Source organism: Lagopus muta, chromosome 3, assembly GCF_023343835.1.
Source record: "Lagopus muta isolate bLagMut1 chromosome 3, bLagMut1 primary, whole genome shotgun sequence".
Taxonomy (NCBI): domain Eukaryota; kingdom Metazoa; phylum Chordata; class Aves; order Galliformes; family Phasianidae; genus Lagopus; species Lagopus muta.
In genome coordinates, this window is record NC_064435.1 from 21291130 (window position 1) to 21313179 (window position 22050).

Below are 22050 nucleotides of genomic sequence, written 5' to 3' on the forward strand. Positions count from 1 at the left end.
TGAGAATTACATATAAAATAATTTATTTTATATATATCAAGCTTAATCCTTTGCTTATCTGGAAGTTATTCTCCATCCTGCATTGGTGGAAAAAAGGACATTTACTGACTTACTAGTACAACCTTGCTATTCTATAAATCCTCATGGATCTTAAAGTCTGGCCATTTTAATTCTGATTTCAGATAATTCTGATAATGGATAGCAGAGATATTTACCTTAAGTTTTAGTAAATTAATTATTTTTTCTTCCTGAGGGGATCAAGATTAACAAGTATCTATCTGAGACAGAAAGAGTACAAATTGCTTGAGATCCTCTAAAGTACCAGTTATTTCAGTCTTAACTAAGTTGTATGTGAAGTAAAATCTAAGGCTATTAGCAGATTCATTATCTATATATATTTACAGTTTCCTAAGGGAAAGACTGATTGAGAAATCCTGGGAGACTCCCTACACGTATACCCTAAAACTTCAATAACAGAAGGCTACAATTTTTATTTGGAGAGTTCTTCAAGTAGACAATGATCCCCAAATGTTGTCTTAGCATCTAATTCCTCCTAGGAGCCAGATACTTATAAAGAACCCTGGTCTGGCATAACATTAATGACTGAAATTTGAAACCTTGCATTGCTTGAGTGGCTTGCTGAATGAAACCGAACTACTTGCTATATAACATAACACTCAATAATCAAGAGCATTTTGCGATTGGTCCCCGGGGAAAACATCTGAAACTAGTATTTCTTTCAAAGAGCCAAGCAGTTTATGTTGATTCCATGTAAACTAATGACTTCAAAGATGGAAAAAATTCCCATCAAAAAGAATTACTTCAGTCAAGGAAGTTTTCGTTTACCTCAAAACAGGAGAAAAATAACAGAAGAAAAGAATTTTTTTGGTTTTTGTTTTATAAAGACATGGTTAGCTTCTGTGAAGACACCAAGGGAGAACAACAGCGATGACTCCTACACAATGTAATGAAGTTACCAAATGGAAGAATTTTCCTGGACCTTCTGGGATTCTTTGCTTCCAGGGGCCAGAAATTTTCAGGACTTATTTTTCCAGAGAATGCCGTGGACTTGCCAGGTTGATCAAAAATAAGTGAAAAAGTTCAGCACTACCAAGTTGGAATTTTTGATCTAACTATTTTTAAAATCAGTCACTGCCAAGTACGTATCTGTATTCTAAAAATTCCACAGGAAGAGGCTTAGGAAGGAGAGGTCTCGAGGGTTTAAAAAAAAAAAAAAAAAGCAAACAACAAAGCCAATAAAGGATACACCAATTTTAGAGGAACACTGTACAATGTAGGTCAAAAAGACAGAGATTTATGCTGTGAATTAGGAAATACTTTGTAGTGATTTACTTGTGTTCCTTGATTGTTGATGTCCACAAAATCACTCCATTCATTTACTAAATCATCAGATGACATCACTTTCAGAAGAATGCTGGGTAACAAATCTCTTGTTTTGCAGTCTGGGTAGCTGGAGACTTGATGGTAAAGTTCATGATGAATTGAACATTCAGCTGGAATCTTTCTAAAGTAAACTTCAAACTTTGGTGTATCTGAAATATTTATATATAAAATATATAAGATTAGGGCTTTCTAAAATCCACATTAAATGAAAACAAACCTATATATACACAAACTAAGAAGTTTCTAAAATACTCTGCCTGAAATATTACTAAGAAATGAAAACATCACTTTCCTATTTGTTGGAGTTGTCTGTGTGTTTCTTTTTTTCTCTTTTCTTTCTCTTATTAAGATTTATATAAGTGGTTTTTCCACTGATTGTTACATTCACATATTGTAGCTAGTGGGTTTTTTTTGTAGTTGCATTTGCCAATCTGAGGAAATTTAAGCGTTCCATGGGACTGAACTGATGTCAACAAAATTTCACTGTCTCCTAGCTTCCTACACCCAGTTCACTTCGGTAGCTGGAACCACAGAGGCCCAAAAGCCTGCAGCCTCATTACCTACTGGTTAATTTCATTAGCTTCCAGGTTTCAGTGTGCTCCAGAATCACTAGATTTGAGATTCACTTTCATGCAAGCATAAAGTTCTTGTTTTAACCAAAACACATACTGAATTCATCTTTGCACTGGAGATAAAGTGAAATCATTTATACTACAAAAGTACACTTTTTAATTCCTGCAAACAACATACCTTTGAAGTTTTCTTTTAGAAGCAATGAAATTGAGCACCTGTTGTGGATAATTATACGGGGACTTGGATCTTCTGTAAGTGTTAGGTATGTCACGCCAAGATGCTCTTGGTAAGTCAGTGTTATAGCTCTAAAACAGAAGAAAACACATTTTAATGTGTAAGCTTTGGATGAAACTTGTATGTGTTATTATCCTGGACATACAAATACATTCAAAATGACCATCTAGAATCTTCTCTGTGATCAAGTTATGCCTCCACCAATACTTACATATATAGGCTATTACCTGTCTTCACAAAGCATTACACTGAAACAGAAGAGCACGTGGAAATACCATGAAACACAACATCAGAGGAAAAAATCACCTCATGGAGACTACTTGTGAGTGAAACTGTACATGTGTGTTTGCAAGATGAGAGCCCTAGCCAGCACACATTTATATAAAATTAAAAACATGAGATTGTAAGCCCAAATTTTTAACATAAATCTTAAAAATTTTCCAGAGGAATTTGCATGCATACTTCTCTGACACACGTGAAAGATATTTTAAACAATTGCATAAATCTGTGACTGTTAGCTCCCCTGGAATGATCGACAGTGCTATTGGCCCTTCAAACGTTGATGTTATGGATCATCACTACATCAATTTTCAAAATGACAAATCAGTTACCTTGTTCTACTCTTAGCTACTTATACATAATATATTATATTATATTATATATATACATATATTAGCTACTTATACATAAAATATCTTTAAGCAAATTCTCTTTTGCATGTGTCATTTCAACTATTTCTAAAAAAAACAACTTCACCTTGTAGAGATTTTCAAAATTCAAATACCCTCAAAATTTGCTCCAGATCCTCTATGGCTGTCTCAGAATTATAAGGAATTCTTTCTATGTTCTTCACATTTTGGTGATTTTTTTTTTTTTAAGCTGAAGTCTGTGTGGGAACTTCAGTACTCATAATGATACCGAGTACTTTAGGCAAGAGAAAGATCATACAGCTAATAATTTATACTGATACAATCTTCTCTTTCAGCAGATTATTTCTTGTTTATATCAGCAAGAGAATGAATAGATTTATATATCAGGACTGAGAATTAAATCTGGGCTTCTGACAAGCCATTGGACTTTTATTTTTAGTTAACTGGATGCATTTGTTTGGAAGCAGAATGCACATTCGAATATTTCAAGCTTTCAAAACTTGGAAGTATTTTCTTGCTTATAGTCTTAAAATAGTTTCTCACTTGTATCACTTATCCTGTTTTTCTCTTACTGAAATATATTTTTACCTCCCATGCATTTTTGTATGGTATTACTTTACATTGTCCTTCAAAACTTGTCACAAAAAAATTAAAACAGACCATAACCACAAATGAAAGCTTTTCATTCTCTTCTTGTGTATGCATGTATAAATAGAAGCCCATACCTTATAAAAATCGTACAACTTGTACAAGATCATAACATTAAACCATTTACAATAAAACCATCAAAACCATCAAAAGATAACAATTTTTAAATTAAAGTAAGGCTTCCCTTTACATATGGGGGGCATGTGTTACTCTGACTTCCGCATTAATCTCTTGCGATTTGTTACTAGCTGAGGCTTTATAGCAACAAGGAACATTCATCACTCATGACCGTTCAGCATTTAGTACCTGGTATAAAATCCACTTTCCCTACTGGCCCCGATAGGCACTGCCACACTCTGTCTGGGAAACTCCTGTTTAATCACAGCTGGTAGGCTCCACAACTCAGTGCTGCCACCTGGACTGAAACTCAGCAGCACGCGCTTTTGAGTAGGAGGTGTCCCTGAAGTTATGGGGCCACTATCCGCCAGCAGGTCCCAGCATGGCACGGAAGTCAATGTTTCAGTGCTCTTCGTCCTGGCTGGCCCGACACTGAACACGGTGCTGTCTGCTGAGTGAAACTCCTGGAGAGAAAACAGAGGGACAAGCTGGCTCATAAGAGGATTTTATTCATGCTGATCTTGCATAGAACGGTTTTAAGTAGCCACTGGGCCACAGCTAACAGTTATATTGAGTCTCATGCTTTCAGAGCTACTTGGCCAAATTCTGTCTTCGGTTATAAGCAGTTTAACTGAGCACAGTTATCTATAGTCCATTCTCAGCTGCACAAAAGAACTCAGCCAAAAGCAACAGTTACATCGCTGTAAAACAAGTGTGAGAAGAAAATCCATTGATAGACTTAAAGCTAGTGGTGTAGTCCAGCCTTAGCATTCTTCCAGTTCCCCTTAAATTACCCGTAAGACTGTCACCAAATGCACAATGCATAAACATAGACACTAATGTAAAGAAAAATAAGGCAGAAATAAAACAGCACATAAATAGGGCACTTTAAAAATATGTTGATCTGCCAACTCCTTTACTGTTTGACTCTGAGAATTCTTTCCATATATTCTGTTATGAATATAATCTTCAGTAAATTTATATAAATTGTTGACCGTGCATATGTTTTGGTTCCTGTGAGCTAGTTCTTAAATCTACTGAGCAATTATTAGAAAGCTGATATTCACAATTTGATGCAGTTTGCTGAAATACATAAACCTTGGGCACGTCCCGAGGTCTGCAGCCCCGTTGGAATCTTCCCAAAACTTTTCAGCCTGCCAGGCCAATGTAACTCTTTTACATGCAAATTCAGTAAAAATTCATAGAGCAGTTTCAACAGCTACTACGGATTACGCTGCTTATTTCGCAGAAATGGCCATTAGTGCCTGAACAGATGGAGGACAGGCAGAACTAATTGTGTAATGTGCAAGAATCTCCTGCTTTGCACAAAGTTTGATCACAGTTAATTACTGTGGTTATATTTGCCCAGGATTCTCTATTTTAAACTGAAGTGATATACCATAATCTATAATTATTACATCTAATGACTTCTGTTCAAGTTATTCTGTACGCAGTTACGACTATACAAACCTAAAGACGCCTGTAAAATAGGTGACGAACAAAAATGGCACTTTACCTCTTCTCCTGAGTACGGTTTGGACGTACAAAGCTGTGGTCTGTAATAGATTTGATATGATGTATCATTGATTACTGTTGTCTTATCTTCAATTTGTAGAATTTGTATACCTTGTCGAACCATAGAAGAAATGCAGAACTGGCACAACTGTAAGATAATGATGATGATGATGTTGATGAAGTCATAAATAAGAGCAGGAAACACTGAAATATAGTGTCTGAACTGCCATTTTCTTAACTATGGAAATCCTTTCTACATTCACGTACTTTGTAAATGGAGCCATATCACATGCTTCTAAGTTGCATGTTCAAACAAGAATGATAATTAATTATTTCCAGATAGTCTTGTATCACCTTGATGAGCTGGGCAGATTATTTCTTACTAACGCTTTAAATTATACTTCTTACGTTATTTACATTCTCATTATGTTCTACATGTATTAACATAATTGGGGACAAGCTTTAGTGCTGCATACATTTGATGATTTTTTAAATTAAATGATAAAGCTATAAATCATTATAATTTTCTCCTAACCTTTTGATGACCTGGAAAAGCACCAAGTTTTATTTCAGCTTCAACAAAACCTTCTTCATCCAATGTTACCACTTCCCCATTCTCAGCATCCTTCCATTTTGGGGAGGTCACATCATGAACCAGTTTGATTGCCACTGATTTGTGCACGGTATTAGTGTTTGCCCAGTAGATTCCAACCTGGAAAGCTTCCTGTAAGTAAAAAAAGACCAGCTATCACTGGTTGGTAATTCCATGCATTTCTTCTGCACTTAAACATTGTTTTCAGTATGCAGTTCACTGTCATTCCCTGCCTTTTTCCAATTCTTTCTAAGCAGCAGAAGGATAATGAAACCACAATGTGGATATGAAACTGACCCACCCAGTGAAATTGAGACTGTAGGGTCCACTGAGATGTGTTAATCAGCAGACCTTTTGTTTCTTAACAGACATTCATGGGGAAAAAAAGAATGGCAAAATAAGCAGGAAGTATCAAATTGTCCTGCTGGAACTGACAAATTGATCTGTTGAATTATCTTAATTCTTTCAAAAATAAACAATATTAGGACTGTGGTAAAAAAGCAAATGCATGATGAAGCTAAGGTATATGAGAAGATCCATTAGATAAATCCCTAAATTCAAGAAGGAAGATGTTCTGAAGAACTGTCCTCATTTGTCATTCACCCTGTCTTGTTACCAAACCTCTCCTGGTACTACATGAGCTATGAAACACCTCAGCCTAAACCACTCAACGATGAAATATCCCTTAGAGGCTGTCAGCTGTGCTACCGTGGTCAACACATCCCCTAAGAGATAAGCTAATAATGCAGGATGCAGTTAGACCTGCAGAGCAGTGCCCGAAGTCTTTACTTGAGCTGTGGAGTAATTTATTTGGGCTGCTACATGGAGAACTACTATGTCTTCTGACTCAAATGGCAGTTACCTCGAAGTTGGGGGGAATCATTACTTTCCCAGTAGGCACTTGAAGCACTATCTTCTCTCCTTCAAAGAGCCAGAGGTCCCACTTGGACTGATTGATAAGCAAAGCCCAGGGCAGGAGTTCTATCAGCAGAGTTTTAACACATGGTTTCCACACTGACAGCTTTACTCGCATTGGACTGTCCCACTGGGAGAGCTGCTCACTGCTGTTTGGAAGCAAATAAACAAAATGATAAAGACAAAGAAACAAATAATGGCTTTAAAATATGCAATCATTTTCATTTCATTTTCAAGATCTTGCCTTTTTGAAATAAAGAAACAGTCTCCTCTTACCTAATCACTCTGGAACATAGAGTTATGCTGTCAGAGTGAGCCTCTTGTAGGCTATAAAGACATACTAATAACAGCATAAGCTCAAACTAAATTTTGTCAATTAAACGAATGCCCTAGAATTGCTGTTATTTTTTATAGCTAAACCTGTGACTTCTGCTGGCATAAAATCAAATTTATCTACTTATTTATTTTCCCTTCAACTCTTTTTTCTGCTGTTTCTGAGCTGAAACACAGATCCTGCATAAACAACCTCTATAGCTGCAGCAAAAAAAAAGGTTGCATTCACACACACACACACAAAAAGTTTCATTTATTTAGTCCTTGAACGGATGCAGTCTTTTCAATGTAATCAAGGGCAGCCCCCAGGCTAACTGAAAGTTCTTCCTGCCTGCAACTACTTCTGCAGCTTAAAAATAGGAATCTTGTAATTACTGAAAACATACTCAACATTGATCACATGCAGTCTTCTTGAAGTTGATTTCACAAGGCTGACTAAGCAAACAAGCACCATGCAAAGCTATTGATAACAAAGAAAATGTTATATGTAAATATATTTCTGGGGCTTTCTTTAGGTTGGGGTGCTACCACAAAACTTTTCAAAACTGATAAAATCTATAGTTAGTTCAGAAAATTCTGTTGCCTAAAAATGCATTTGGAATAATCTAATGAAGGATAAAACACAGTAAGTTTGAACTTTTAAGAAACTTATGCTACAGAGTGAAAAAACAAAGTGTACAAGCTTTCAATAACTGCAGTATGCAGCTAGACCACATAATACACATCAAATTTTGATCACTGAGATTATTTTTAATTAATGAGGAATCCAGGACAAGCTATGATATTTTCACAGCTGACCTAACTCTGAAAGGACACAGGTTGATCTATTAATGTGAGTAGAAAGTTCCTTAAGGGTCTTGGTGATCCTTATTTTGATTAAGTAGTTGAGCTCTACAGAGTTTATGCTTGGTCAAGACTCAAAACACTGACTGAGTTCCACTGTTAGGTTTAGTTGTTTTAAATTTCTTTAGCAAAGTTTTATGGTAAAAACAGATGAAAAGAATAACCTATTTAGATAAAGATCAAAGATCTTCCAGCCTAGTATTCTGACTCTTGTACTGGTTAGTAACAGACGTATACAAAACCCTGAGAAGACAGCTGGCAGATACCAATGCACTGCTAGTACATTTTCTCAGCCTCCAACAATCTGTGAATAAGGGAGATATTTAGCAGTAAGTGATACCTTTGTATTTAATGATGTGGATGGTAAAGTTTTAGTTAGCTTCCTAGACGCTTTATTTCAATTAACCATTTTATCTTGTAAAAGATCTCTTTATTTGAAAAGTCAATGCAATGACCATGAAGTACGTTTAGCAAAAAACTACCTGTCTGAATCCTTCTTGTTATATGGCCAAGCAGGCTGACGAGGATTAGCAGTGCCATAAAACTCGGACAGGATCTGGTTGACATTGCCACCTGGATGGGATTTAGTTGCTATCTGTTTAATAAGCGTACTTGAGATAGGGACTGCACACTCTGAAGGATCATCTTCCTCCCTGTCATTGAAAACAGATTTGGTCATTCACAGAACAAGATCAAGTATTAACAGCATTAACATTTTCTTTCATGAAGCTTTCCAAGTGGATTCTGCAGGAGGAACACTCTCAAAGTAATTGTGGATAAATTAAGCAACAATGTCCAACAAGTTGCTGAGCATACACAGATATGCATGAATTTGTTATTACACTTTAATAACATTTCTGTCTAAGACCCCAGGAATTGAAGAGTATTCTCAACAAATAGTCCAAGAGAATTTAGGATTTTTTTATTTCCCCAAAACACAAAAATGTGGATAGTTTAAGCAAACAAATGCCAGCACATACAGTACAGTGATATTAAATGTATTACTTCTTATTATATTACTCCAGGTCACACACACTTGTTCTCTTGTATCTCCTTTGCATACTCTGTACTCTTTAAAATACTGCACTAGAAGTTAAAGAGTAAATGGTTTCTTCTTTTCAATACAAATGAATCATTTTCAAGGAAAGTGCATATTTTACCTGGCTTGAAATGTCAGGTGATGTGTAAGATCAGGTTCTATATTTTGCAGTGCTTTCTCCTGTCCTTTCCCTGGAACCACTTGTATTTCATTCAATCCTAGACTCCTTTTCTCTAAATGTATGATAATTGGGTCTGGAAGATGGCTCCTTACAATGAAAAGAGGGCTGAAAACAATCTACAAAAAGGAAAAAAAAAACCCAATACTTTTATTCTTACCTTATTTCAGAATTACATCTGTTGAAACAAGCTATTAATAAGTCTTTCCAGTGGGTCATTCTGCCCTTAATTAATCATATGACGTGTAAGTTGTCAACACTGAGATTAAAGAGGCATTACTTACTATTCGCTGCTGCACTTGAGAGCTGGGCTCTAAAGTCAGAATTGTGCACCACACATACGTAATCAAACTCTTTGAGGATGGTACCTGCATGCAGATATATCAGCAGTATTTCATTAAAATTATTCTAAGCTGATCATTGCGAACATTTCATCAAAAGTCAAGTTTAAAGTTCTCAGTTCTCACAGACATTTTTAAAGTTTAATTAAGCATTTAATGCCAGACATACCTGAATGACGGTGCTGTGTTCTGTATGTTCAGAACTCAGACATACATCCTGGGACCAGTCTTCATCTCCTGTGGCCTTCACACTGAGTTCAGTGAGCTCATCATCTTCTAGGACATAGGAAGGCAGCTTCTGCTTGGCTGCAAGGCAGTTGATGTGCTCTTTAACAACCGCCTGTCCATCCTGACTAATGTAATGCTGAACCACCTTCAGTTCGATACTTTCTGAAAGGTAACTACAGACTGTCTGTCTTCCACAGATTAGGATCTAAAACACACAAAAATATTCAGCCCGTATATAAACAATTGGAAATAAGAAAGGTCAAGATTGAATTACAGATGGAAAACGTGTACAAAAACAATCTCTATTTTAGCATTTTCATTCTGTTACATTTTCCCAAGCACTATTGAAGACAGTGAATGGTAAATGTTATTTTTATTGGCCAAATATATGTGCAATTTCATAGAAATCAGGCATTAAGAATCTCAACTCAGCAGTACTGACCATGGCTGACATAATTCTGGCTTTGATTTTAAGGGCAGTGTGATGGTCTCTGAACTACATGCCTTCTAAATAGAACAGTGATATATATATATAGTTCAGACATAAGGTTTCCACTGACACAGGACAGTGGGACATGCAGAGATCCAGATCATTAATGGTTGCTGTCTCAAAGCTTATAATTGTTTCTGTCTATAACACATGAATTATTTCTCACAGAACATACACCTGTCTTTTTCTAAGCTGTACAAAGGAAAAGCAGTCCATGTGTACCTCTATTACAACCATCATTTGCTTTTCATTGACAAGGCCGTGCACCACAACTACAAACAAGCAAACTCTCAGCACAGCTCTTGACTGATCAGCTGTATTTCTGTTGCGCAACATGAGGCATTCTGCCATATTCATGTTGTGCCCCTCCCATGCTCTCTCTCCTGTCTCAATGCAGACAGAATGACTGCAGCCCTATTACAAATCTCTATATAAAGATATGATGTGAAAAGTTACTGTGCAGCAACTCATTTTCAAATTTAGTTCTTACTTCATTCTCTTTTAATAAAACGAAGGCCTGAATTACATTCTAGAATAAAAGAACAAGTTTCTTAACAAAGTGAATTACTTCAACTCAAGACCTTAACAAATCCAAGAAATTGTGGAAGTTACCAATGTCAGAATTTTCAAAAGGAAGTTTACTGAAATGTGAAATATGTGGTGCTAAGAGTTTTTATATGCCAACATCCATACGACAATGAGTTCTTACAGAAGAGTTGTAAAAATTCCTTAAGTGTACCCAGAATACTGTTATACTTGCTTTTTTGCAGGTCTCGTTAGGAAGGGAATAATAAGGTTTATTCATGAATAAACAATGGTTTAAGTTATTCAGATTATTTTTTTCCAAACAGGATCAAGTACTCACTTGTTTTTGTACTCCACTGAGCTGCTGAACCTTGATAATAAGTGAAGCTGTGCGGCCCTTGTACTGAATGGTACGGATAAAGGTCCCTGCATTGTCCACACTGAATGGCTCAGACCACCGCCAGTTTCCCCAGCCTTCAATACAGATGTGCAACAGCTGGAAAGAAAACAATTGGTACTTCAACACTAGCCAGCCTTGCAGTAAGATAGGAATTCCCATGACAGGGAAATATCCTTGTTTTTAAAACTCAGCCATACTAAGCACACCAGTTCACTGAATCGTTTGCACATTCTAGGACTTTAGATAGGAACAGAAGAATGGACAACACAGTAAGATGGTTCTGCATCATGCATTTCTGTATATTACCTGCTTTACCTCTGTGTTTGCAGATGGAAAACATCAAGCACACAACAGTTCAACATATATTAGGCAGACTACAGAGGATAAAACAGGAAATAAGAGAATTTCTTTACTGTATTTGAAATTATCCTAGAAATCCTATCTCCACATTAGCAGCAAGGCAATATGGAGCGCAGGTTCATTTTTTTTGGCCTTTTGGGCAAGAGAGAATATTGCAAGCACCGTTCACCTCAGTAGAAGAATACAAATCTTTTTGTATGTACACATGTAGAGCTCAGACCTACATATGTGTTAAACATATAAGAATGTAGCATATCACTGAGAGATGGGAAACATTTCATTTCTTATACAAATGTGGTGGCAAGTTCAAGCTTGACTGCATGAGAAGAAATTTTACTGCGTAATTATACTCCCTGTGTGATTTATTCCGGAAAAGGAGTGGCTTTTTTCCAGTTTAACTAAATCACTTCCAGAGCAATATAGTCTTTCATCATTTGAAGAGCCTTTCATCCACTTACCCACCATACGCACTTACCTCTATCCCATGGAGATTCTTTAAGCCAGAGTAGTGAAAATTGGTACTGTTCCATGTAGGTCAATGAAGTTACATAAATTTACGCCAGCTGAAGATCTGGCTATTTAGCTCTGCATAGATCTTTTGTGGCTGTGCAAACTTAAGAATGTGAGCTATATATAAGCGATCAAAGCAATAGGAATTCTGGGTAAAATTTAGTCTTTGTAGAGGGCCAGCATAGAGTCTAAGCATCACTTAAGTCCTTGGAAACGGTTACATAAAGGCCTTGTGGGAGTTCTTCCTTGAGGGTTGAATTTCAGACTGATTTTGGCCATCTGTCATTAATTAATTTAAGTAATTGGGAACAGGATCCGGCCCAGGTTTGATTATTTACACTAGCAAAAAATGAGACTTGTAAATATTATGTTCTCCCATGATTTGTTTCCAAAGACAGATAGCACTGTCCGTAGATCTGGCCAGTCGGACTTTGTAAATGTCTGGATGTTGTTCTTTTCATTGTTTTAAGAAACAACCACAGCAACAACTTTCAAAGATATTACAACTCAGTAGCCTGTTTGCAATTTGCGGTATCCCCTGCACAAGTTACATACAGAACAAAAACATCCATTCAGTGGGTGGCTTTTGAATTTGTTAGAGTGATGACTGTTGCATTTAGATTCAAATTAGCTTTATGCTGGAAGCACAAAAGCTTGTGTGTGCCAGTGTGTGTGCATGGGCACGTGCTTGGGTATGCTCCTGCGTGGGCACTTCCTTATATTCAAGAAGACCTTGAGGGAATTGTGCACTAGGACACTCCAAGTCGTAAACAAGCACATTGCTTTGATACTTAAGTATTAGTTACAGAAAAGGAAAAACAAAAACAAAGAAGTCCAACTGCAATGGCTGGAATCAGTTCAGTTTCTTACAGAGGCAGCTGGGAATAAATCTCATCACATCTGAACACTAAGAGAAACAAGGGAACTGTTTGCTTTGGAGAGACTGGTAGCGGGAAATGACAGCCAAGTAATGAGAAGAGGTACTAAGAAGGCACGCAAAATATAGAATGCTCCAAAGATAGATGTCACACGAATGCCATAATTGATGCTTAGTAATTGCATGTAGCTCTAACATTAGGACGTCTCCCACCCTGCATAAACAGCTTTGCTCATGAGCTGAACGTTCCCAAGAAACACCCTGTCAGCTTTCACTGAGTGCTCATTAGCTCACAGATGATGCCTTTACTCTTTTTCTTCGTAGCACAACGATTAGTGTGCATTTAACGTCATGGTTCAGAAGGAAAAATAAAAAAGAGGTATTACTTTATGTTGAGAATTCCATATTTTCTAAATATTGTGTACTAGTAAGTACTACACACAACAGGGAACAACCTCTGTAAGCTATTTAATGACATAATAATATAAGAATTGCGTAAGTTTCCTATCGAGCAAAGAAACTGCATTCCAGGAAAACACAAAGGAGATCTTCTGGTGCACCAGTTACTCAAATGAGAGATTTCTGGAAAGCATGGCTAGAAGTGATTAGCAAATGACACTAAGTGATAGAGAGATATATGGCAGGAAGCAAAAATCGAAGTAATTTTAGAAAATTAAGTAATCAAGTGCGAACATTATGTTAGCAGACGTCATATTAGATGGTATTAGATGGAGTTCTAATGTTATAAACCTGACCTAATATACAGATTGAAGGCAATTGCCATATAATCCCTTTCATTTATCAAGCTTTAAATGCTAAGTATTTCTTAGAAACTGTGCTTATAAAGAAGTTTAACAACTAAAACTAAGTATGGTATATACATTAGGAGAAAAGAGAACTCATTGCAAAAAGGTACAGAAAATATTCAGCAAACTTCAACAACATTCTAACAAACATAATCCAGTGACAAATAGCAATCTGAAGTTTAGAGAGAATTTAAAGCAGACTATTGTTTTTACTCATATTCATTTGCACCCCCATTTGCTGTTGGGAAACATACCTGCAGAGCTTTTTGTTTTGACTAGACTTTGCTGTTTTGGAAGATTTCTTTTAAAATCTGAGCCATTATGGATCTCTGTCTTGAAAGGGAAAGAAATTGCCTTCAGGGAGGTAGACTAAGATGAAGCTATTCCTACTGGAATGGTTTGAAAAGCTGCATTTTTTATCACAGTTCCTCAAAGAATGTTTCTATGTACCTCTCAAAATTTGCTTAGGTTTTCAGCTAGATGTGTGGGTGAAGGATACGATCTGAGTAAATAAAGCTAAGTGTCATATGACAGGGCATGGAGACTAAAATGGGGGTTAAAAATGAGACGAAGAATGGGCCCTGTCCAGAAAAGGCAGCATTTTCCAGCTGTATAGGTAATCCAAATCTCAAAATGCCTTCAAAATGCTTAGGTACAAATTTATTTCTATTTTGCTTGTAATTTGGGTTCGCTTCAGTTAAATGGTATTTTCTTTCCAGGTGAAACTAGTAAATGACTTCTGGAGAGAAAAAGAGACATTGATGTAAACTCTGAGGGGCTTGAAGGAATCAGGTGAGGACCTGGTTGGTGGCATGGAAGCAAGCGGTCATTTTAAGAGAAGTGAGACAGTAAAATGGGATGATGCAGGAGCAAGGAGGAAAACGGAGACCTAGAAATGGGAGCTGAATGGTAAGATTTGAAGCTAAAGTGATTTTTAATTGAAAAACTAAGACTGAAGGATGACTGGCATTTTTTACTTATTTTTAGGACACTCAGCACAATGTGGCACTTGACAAGAATTAGCAATAGTACTAACAAATAATATTTGGGAAAACAGCAAATGCAATGTTCATTCTGCATATTGTTAACTGCAGCAGTCACTAAATTTCATTTTGGCTTGATTTTCTCATGGAACATGGAAGATCTGACCTTCTCCACACCACCAGGCCTTGAAAGACAAAAGGACAAAACAGGAGATGGAGGAAAGCAATTTCCATCACCCCTGTCCGGGCCAGCAGATACAAGGTCACACTCAGCAGATAAACTCTGACCCTCAGGGTTTCCCAAAGAGACTGTGAATCTCAGCAACCTGCAAAGAAGTTCTGAACCCCACAGAAACCAACTGGCTCTAACCACTATGGAACTGTCTTTTGGTTAAGGAACAGTAACCAAATTATGAGGATTCATGGGTCTCATGGACAACATTAATCTCGATCTGCCCCAGATATCATCTAGAAAGTAGGTTATACATAATATAGTCTAACCACTGATTTCAAATGCAAAATCCCAAAGGAAAGTGACAACACATTTCTCACTCCTGAAATAGTGTAAAATAACATAAAACTTCTTTCTTTCTTTTCTTTTTTTTTTTTTTTTTTTTTTTGCCTGATGTTGTTCTGCAAATAACCTGGGGAGGATTATGTTAAGTACAAAAGGTTGTGCACAGCATCTGTAACATCCCTAAACAATAAAACAGGAAAAAATCCTCATAATAACCGATGTGTAAGTCACAGCTTCTAAGCTGAAACCACAGAGTACTGTATATCATCTTACACTTTACAGGATATAGCCCAATACCTGGAAAAATGGTCACTTGGAAATAAATAACGATGAATTATTATCTTGCTGGAGATGCAACAAATGAAAATTTGGCTTCATGGTTTTTTTTTTTTCATAGGAGAAAGAGGAGGAGGTTCTTAAAGCTATTTCCCAATCTACAACTGCCTTTAAGACTGCTCAGAACATTCCAGCAGAAGTCATGCTTTGCAGGCCAGCTATTTAAAACAAGGGAAGAAACATTTTAAATGGATTTTAGTGTTCCAGTGAAGGCATTACTGAAGTAACAACTCCTAATACCTTTTCAAGAGTTTCTAGGTGTACCTTCAGAAATTGCAAAGCAAATTACAGAGATCTATTCTCCTAAATTCTACCTTAGCAGCAATTAAAGTGGCACGGATTTCTTCCAGGAATACTTACCGAAGCTTGATAAGAAATAAATGTGTGTAGCTTATAATCAATAACGTGGTCACATTCTCACTGAAGCCACTGCTCACATCAAAATACGAAGTGACTTTTACCCGCAGCACCTGCTGCTTCAAATTAAGGACAGTGTAAAGGGAAAACAGGCTGTTGTTACAATGCTGCGAGTGAGAAAGTGAACAACAGAGCAAAATCAGCATTGCAGAGATTCTTGCTGTTTATTTGCAAGCAAACAACCTCTGCAGAATACATTTGGGGGACTCTCGTAAGAATGGTTGGTTTTTACATTTGCTGCGATCCCTGGTGGGACTCTGGGACTGCCTACTGTCTTGCAAGACAGAGTTCCTTAACCCTGAGTAAATTGCTAGGAAGATCTGATCTCTTCTAACTTCAGAGTTTCTCCCTATGTATCATGTGCTCCAGTTCTCCTAAAAAACACAGCTGTCTTGGAGACAAACATGACTTTTGACACAACTGGGGCCCATCCCACAAAGCAACTTGAAGATCAAGATAAGGAGCACAGACTGGATCCAATAATAACGGAGAGGCCAGCGGTGTCTGTGGAGCACAGGAGTGATGCAGTTTCTCTTCCTTTTTAATGATATCTCACAGACCTCTAACTTTCATTAAAATCTGCAACAGGAACTCACGAGGTCTGGCAACTTGTGCTGGAATTGCCTAAAGCTTCAAATATCATCAGTTTTGGACTTACCCCAGCTCTGAAAAGGACTATATACTGGGGGTGTCTTCTCCCCGAGGAGGGTCAAAAACTCATGAAATCTGAGGAAAACATGGGAGATGGAACAGAGCAAAAGAAAGAGCACAGGCCCTCAGACTTATTACTGAAATATTAGCCAAACTAGTGAGACTTGCAGGAATTGGAGTGAAAGTTAAAAGGGAAAGGTTAGGTTTGCTGAAATTCAGACAAACCGGGCTGGGAAAAACCAAATAAAAGAAGGAGCTTAAGCATAAGCCAGACAATTAGAGGGACAGCACCAATAACCGATCAAACAAAATCCTTGCTGTGCTATAATTGTTTTCTGAATGTCAGAAAATTGTAAAGTATAGCCTATTGTAACTTCACTAATATTGATTTCAAATACAAGTGAAGCACTATAAAATTATCAGCTACTACAAAAATAATGTATTGCAGGTAACACATCATTATGTTAAATAATTCAAGTGGGTAATTACTGCATCTCTCACTATGCTTAATTAGCAAAAGAAAAATTGAGAATTTTATTGATGTGAATGTAAAAGAAATACAATCCTTTTAAAACTATTTATTTTCATCTAACTAAACTGCCTTGCCATACTAAAAAAACATTTTGCAGAGGTTAAATAAAGTATTTCATGGCAACCGCTGCTTCTTAGTGCCTGTGTAACAAGAAACATGAGCCAGCCAAAGTTGTGCAAGTTGGTTTTCTTTCCCAGTAAGAGAATGTGGTATCTAAGACCTTGTCCTAACTCATTTTATCCCCAAGTGTAAGTCAAGTAAGTCAAGTATGAACTAATGCCTGGAGGGAAGTCCCTGACTCCAGAAGTATGGATTATTTCACATTTATCTTACAATCTGCTCTCAGAGTTCTTAAAATTCACTAACTTGGCAAGTTGGGAATTATCATGAGAAATGAAATAATTTCATAACTATGAAGTCATCTAGCATTCCACGAATATGACACTGGTAGGGTTTGTCCATGCTTGGGCATTATTCTGACCTTTGGGTAATAACACTGATAGATGGAAACAATTAGAAAAGTGCCACAGCATAATGGGTACAATCTGAAGTCTTAATTGAGGAGTTGTTTTCATTTCAAGGATTTGTATTAATCATTAAGAAATTTGCACATGACAACATTCGTAATAGTCTTTAAACAAACCTATTTTGTATGACCTAAAATGATTGTGCTGTTTAGGCTGTTTAGATGAACTGCCCCTTGGAAGCATGCTATATTTACAGCAATTCAGATTTAACATTAACCAAATGAACAAAGCTTACAGATGGACGCCAAGATTCTCTAACCTTTGTAAAGAAAACTTGCTTCTATCTCACAGCGTGTGGAAAGCATATGCTTCCATATATTTTCAGTGGGATTACCTCAGTGCTATTTTTTAGTCTCTAAATTTCCCAGCAAGTGATGGCCGTTGAAAAACGTTAAAAGAGCAGTAATACTCTTGAAACTATTCCAAGGGCTGGGACAAGCGGGGCAGAGCCCCCCTACTGGAAGAGAGTGCTGGCCAGCAACGTGGTTAAGTCAGGAGTAGGCTGTTAGCCTCACCATCTCCTGGGACATGAGAATCCAACATGACACTCATGATTGTTTATCAGCCCAGTTCTTCAGTGAATCTGAATCTGATCAGAGCAAAAGGGAACGGGAAAGCCCTTTGGCATCACTGCGTTTCAAAAGGAAGAGTGAATATTTGAAAAATGAGTCTTAGGTTCTTACTGTCACTTTATCCATGTCCTAGTGTGCAACTTGGTTTTCTTCTAGACATTTTCACCTTTCATTTTGTTTAATACGAAACTTACATAATAGTCGTGAAAAGTCGATGTTTCACACAGCTCAAGTCTGTGCCCCAAAGGATAAGCTGAACATCAGGGTTTTATTGGATGGCTAAAAAATATGCAGTGCTGTGGTCATTGGCAGCTGGGCTGCAAGTGACATAAAGCATTAATAGCATGCTACAGTTTTACTCTTCTACTTTTCACTTTCAGATAATCAACTTTTCCAGAATTCTCCAAGTTGCACTATTATAACAAACTACATCATTACTAGAATCCACTATCATCAGAAGCACACCACTAGCAGAATGAGAATGATGATCAAAATAAGATTCCCTCAGCCTGGACAATCTTAATTAGGAAACGGATAAGAAAAATTAAGTGGAAAGTCTTACTGAGTTCCATTTTTATTTATAATTGCTTTAAGCATTTTCTTCTCTTTCCACGTGCTTATTAAAAGTTTAACTTTTTTTTTGCTACAAGAGCAATTGATGATTGGTTATAAAAAACGGGTCACATTTTGCTGGCTTTCTAAGATGAGCCCTGTTGTTCCTTCTCCTCTGCATGACTGGAAGCAGCCCTGTCAGTTGTAACCCAAATGCCAGTGAGTACTATCACTGAGTACTGGTAAAGGGGGATCCTGCCTCTGCCTCTGACCCACGCCATAGCACAGTCACCTATTTGGGTTGACAAGAAATGAACAAGCTCCAGTTTCCCTACAAATCTCTGAAGGCACACTGAGTTAATAGGAAATCCCCTGTCAGTGGGGTTGAAATGGCCCATTATTAGCCTGCCTTCAATTCTATGTATGCCTTAAGTGTTAACTGCAACTGTTTACTCTGGCTGAGTTTCCTTTGCATGGATTACAGCATTCATGTAAAATTCAGTAGTTCTGCATATCCACTGACATATGAACGAAAACCACAGTAAGTTTGTCATCTCTGTTTCCCAATGAAACTTGAAACTCGTCGACAGTGGAAGTGGGCACAACTCCTGTTTAGAATTAACATCCAAACTGCACCTTCTTTTTGATGTGTTAGGGCTGCTACTTCCCTAGCTCTACTGGAGCTGGGAACCCAGAGCCACTACACTTCTCCTAGATTCTGTAGAAGGATCAGTAACTCTTCAGTGCAGCACTGCTGCTCAGCAGGAAGAAGAGGCACAGGTCTCTTGTCTGCCACTCAGCAGTACGTGGGTAAAGTAAAAAGAGAGAAGAAATGGTTTTGCTGCCCCATAAATATCTTCTTTCAGATTTAAATTCTTGCCCTAGCCTGAATAAAGAAGAAAGGTCCACTCTTCACCACCAATGAAGAAAACCAAGTCAGTTTCATCAAAATACTGATAATTTAAAATTATTTTGTTTCAGTTTCAGTGTTTATCCTAAAAAAACCACCAAAAAACAAAGCAGATACTGCTTTATTTAAACTACGTAAGTGGGACATTTCTGATGATTTCAAATCTTCTCTAATGCAAACACATGCTGAGCTGGGAGATCTGTCCAGTTTGACCCTGTTCTGCAAACAATTTCAGTGAACAGATGCTTCTGGTAAAAACAATTCATTAAAAAAATTCCCCAAATCTCTAATGTACATCACAGAAAACAGACACTGATCACTTTAGTTATAAAAACCTGGCAAGCAATCTTCTTTTGCTTTTTTTCAGAAGCTCCAGCTTCCACAAACGCTCAGTGCTGCAGAAGGCTGTTGTGCACATGCAGACCCATCCCTGAGTAACTTCTAAATACTTCTGGCTTTCCTCACTCTTTGTTTACCTTTTCCTTCTGATGCAGCCACAGTGTGTGGCTCCTGGAGGAACTGGAGCATTACGGATAGTTGAGACCATGCAGAAAACCAATGCCTAAAGCCAGCGGTCAGCTTTAGCTGCATTTGCAGGGCTGTTCGTGACATACCTGTGGGGACTTGTGAGAGCGCCAGCTGTACTGGTGACTGTGGAGACTAGCCAGCAAAATATTTTCATCGGTATCCACCTGGCCAAATCGCAGTGTCTCCTGTGTGTCATTACAGATCACAAAATGGCTGAAGACCAACTCCTCTGCCTCAGGGCATTGGTTCTGAAAGGAAAAGAATTTGAAAGCCAATAAGCATCAGGTATATAGCAAGACATTTGGCAGCTGTCTGCCCAGTGGTGACTGCTACAACACAGAAATACTTCACGATCTCTCGCCATTAGCTTTGGTCTCACAGTATTCTACCCTCAGCTAATCCAGCGCTCGGTTTGACAAAATATATGAAAGAACACGTTTAGCTTCATCTGTCTGTAATACAAACCTTTAACATTTAAAAGTAAAATTTCCAAACATGATCAAGATTTCTACGAAATAAATCTTGATGGGAAGTGGTGTGTCACAGAGGGCAGAGAGACACTAGAGGCTGATGTGGAGACTATAGATGGACTTTAAGAGGTTTCTCTATGTTTGGCAGTTCCTCTCTCAGACCAGGAGCTGCACTGCCTCTGCCCCAGCTGCCTTCTTTCCTTGAGATGTTGCTGTGGGTCATGAGAAGACTCTCCCTCCACAGATACTGCAGTGCTTCGAAAAATAAGCAGATAGCAGGATCTACGGGGAGAGTATTTTCACAGCTTCACAAAGTTAGTTTGAAGATACATTCATAGTCCAATGTATTTGATTGTCTAATGTGAAAAAGCAAAATGTATCCTAAAAATATCTTAGGTTTTACAACAATCTTTCTCCTATCTACTGCATCCTTCCATCCCTCTCTTTCCACTTCTCATCTGGATGCTCGTCAATCTGTTGAGACAATCCATGCGGTAGTCATAATGTGATCTCATTTGGAGATCATCTCTTGCGTACTTCTGACCTGGTCACTACTGTGCTGGCACCTTGCACTTACAAGCAACTATCTAACAACCTTAACAACTGCTGTAAGAAAGCAATTTTTGGACACTCTTCATGCAATCTAATGGATATAGCATAAAGAATTCATTTTCTTGTGCTTTTCATTACCTCTCCTTGACCCATCTCTCCTTGCACACTTTTGACAATGCTTTATTATTGGTTGGTTACCTTCTCCCCACAATACAGCCCAGCTGCTCTCTTCTCATCCTTTCTTCCTGTGACGTTTTCCCTAACTTACAGGATCTCTGCGGTCATTGAGAGCTGATTCTATTTCCCCCCCCTTGCTCTCTCAGCGGACCTTTTAAAAAGACGTAATGAAGCTAGCACCTCCTCTGTCTACGATCATGTGGGTCTCTGGTTCTTTGATAACAATGTGGCTGAAAGCCTGCAGAAATTCAGAGATCAAAATAGAAAGAGGAAAATATTTCCTGATAGATCCCCATGGATCCATAGTTATTCATGAAAAACAGTTTGATACGTTGCTCACAGCACACTGCTGGGTGATATACATTGAAGAGTTTTTCCAAAAAGTGAATGAGCAAAGTATGTTTTTACATACAATTTAACATCCTTGAATGCACACTCAGTGCTGTTACTAACGTCAGAAAAATCTAAGGTGTAGTGATTTCTTTTGTGACCAAATATCAAAACAGTCAGCTGTGAACATTTGTGCTGAAAAATATTCACTCTGGAGTATCTGAGCATTAGAGTATTTAGATTAAAGCTTTTCTCCTAACCTCGAGAATTCTGCATAAGATCAGCTATCTCCTGTGGAGAGAACAATTAGCAGAGCATATTCAAAATCCCACTTTTTCAAAGCAGTAAAACTCATTACAGAGCTTACGTCTGTATCATATGCAGTAGCAGAGTGAAGTATGCTAAAGGCTGACATTTA

General features: G+C 37.7%; 1 protein-coding gene across 6 annotated transcripts in view; it reads right to left on the reverse strand.

Moving 5' to 3' along the window:
• VPS13B (vacuolar protein sorting 13 homolog B) overlaps nucleotides 1-22050 on the reverse strand; it is a 418623-nt gene that overhangs the window by 29910 nt on the left and 366663 nt on the right. For all 6 annotated transcript variants that reach the window (XM_048940337.1, XM_048940340.1, XM_048940338.1 and 3 more), the window contains 12 exons: nucleotides 20190-20351; nucleotides 10966-11121; nucleotides 9552-9815; nucleotides 9326-9409; nucleotides 8985-9160; nucleotides 8307-8477; nucleotides 6596-6797; nucleotides 5677-5865; nucleotides 5143-5289; nucleotides 3816-4090; nucleotides 2155-2282; nucleotides 1354-1553 (listed from right to left, as the gene is read on the reverse strand). In XM_048940337.1, the coding sequence (XP_048796294.1) occupies nucleotides 1354-1553; nucleotides 2155-2282; nucleotides 3816-4090; nucleotides 5143-5289; nucleotides 5677-5865; nucleotides 6596-6797; nucleotides 8307-8477; nucleotides 8985-9160; nucleotides 9326-9409; nucleotides 9552-9815; nucleotides 10966-11121; nucleotides 20190-20351 (2154 nt within the window). The remainder of the gene's footprint in view (nucleotides 1-1353; nucleotides 1554-2154; nucleotides 2283-3815; nucleotides 4091-5142; nucleotides 5290-5676; nucleotides 5866-6595; nucleotides 6798-8306; nucleotides 8478-8984; nucleotides 9161-9325; nucleotides 9410-9551; nucleotides 9816-10965; nucleotides 11122-20189; nucleotides 20352-22050) is intronic.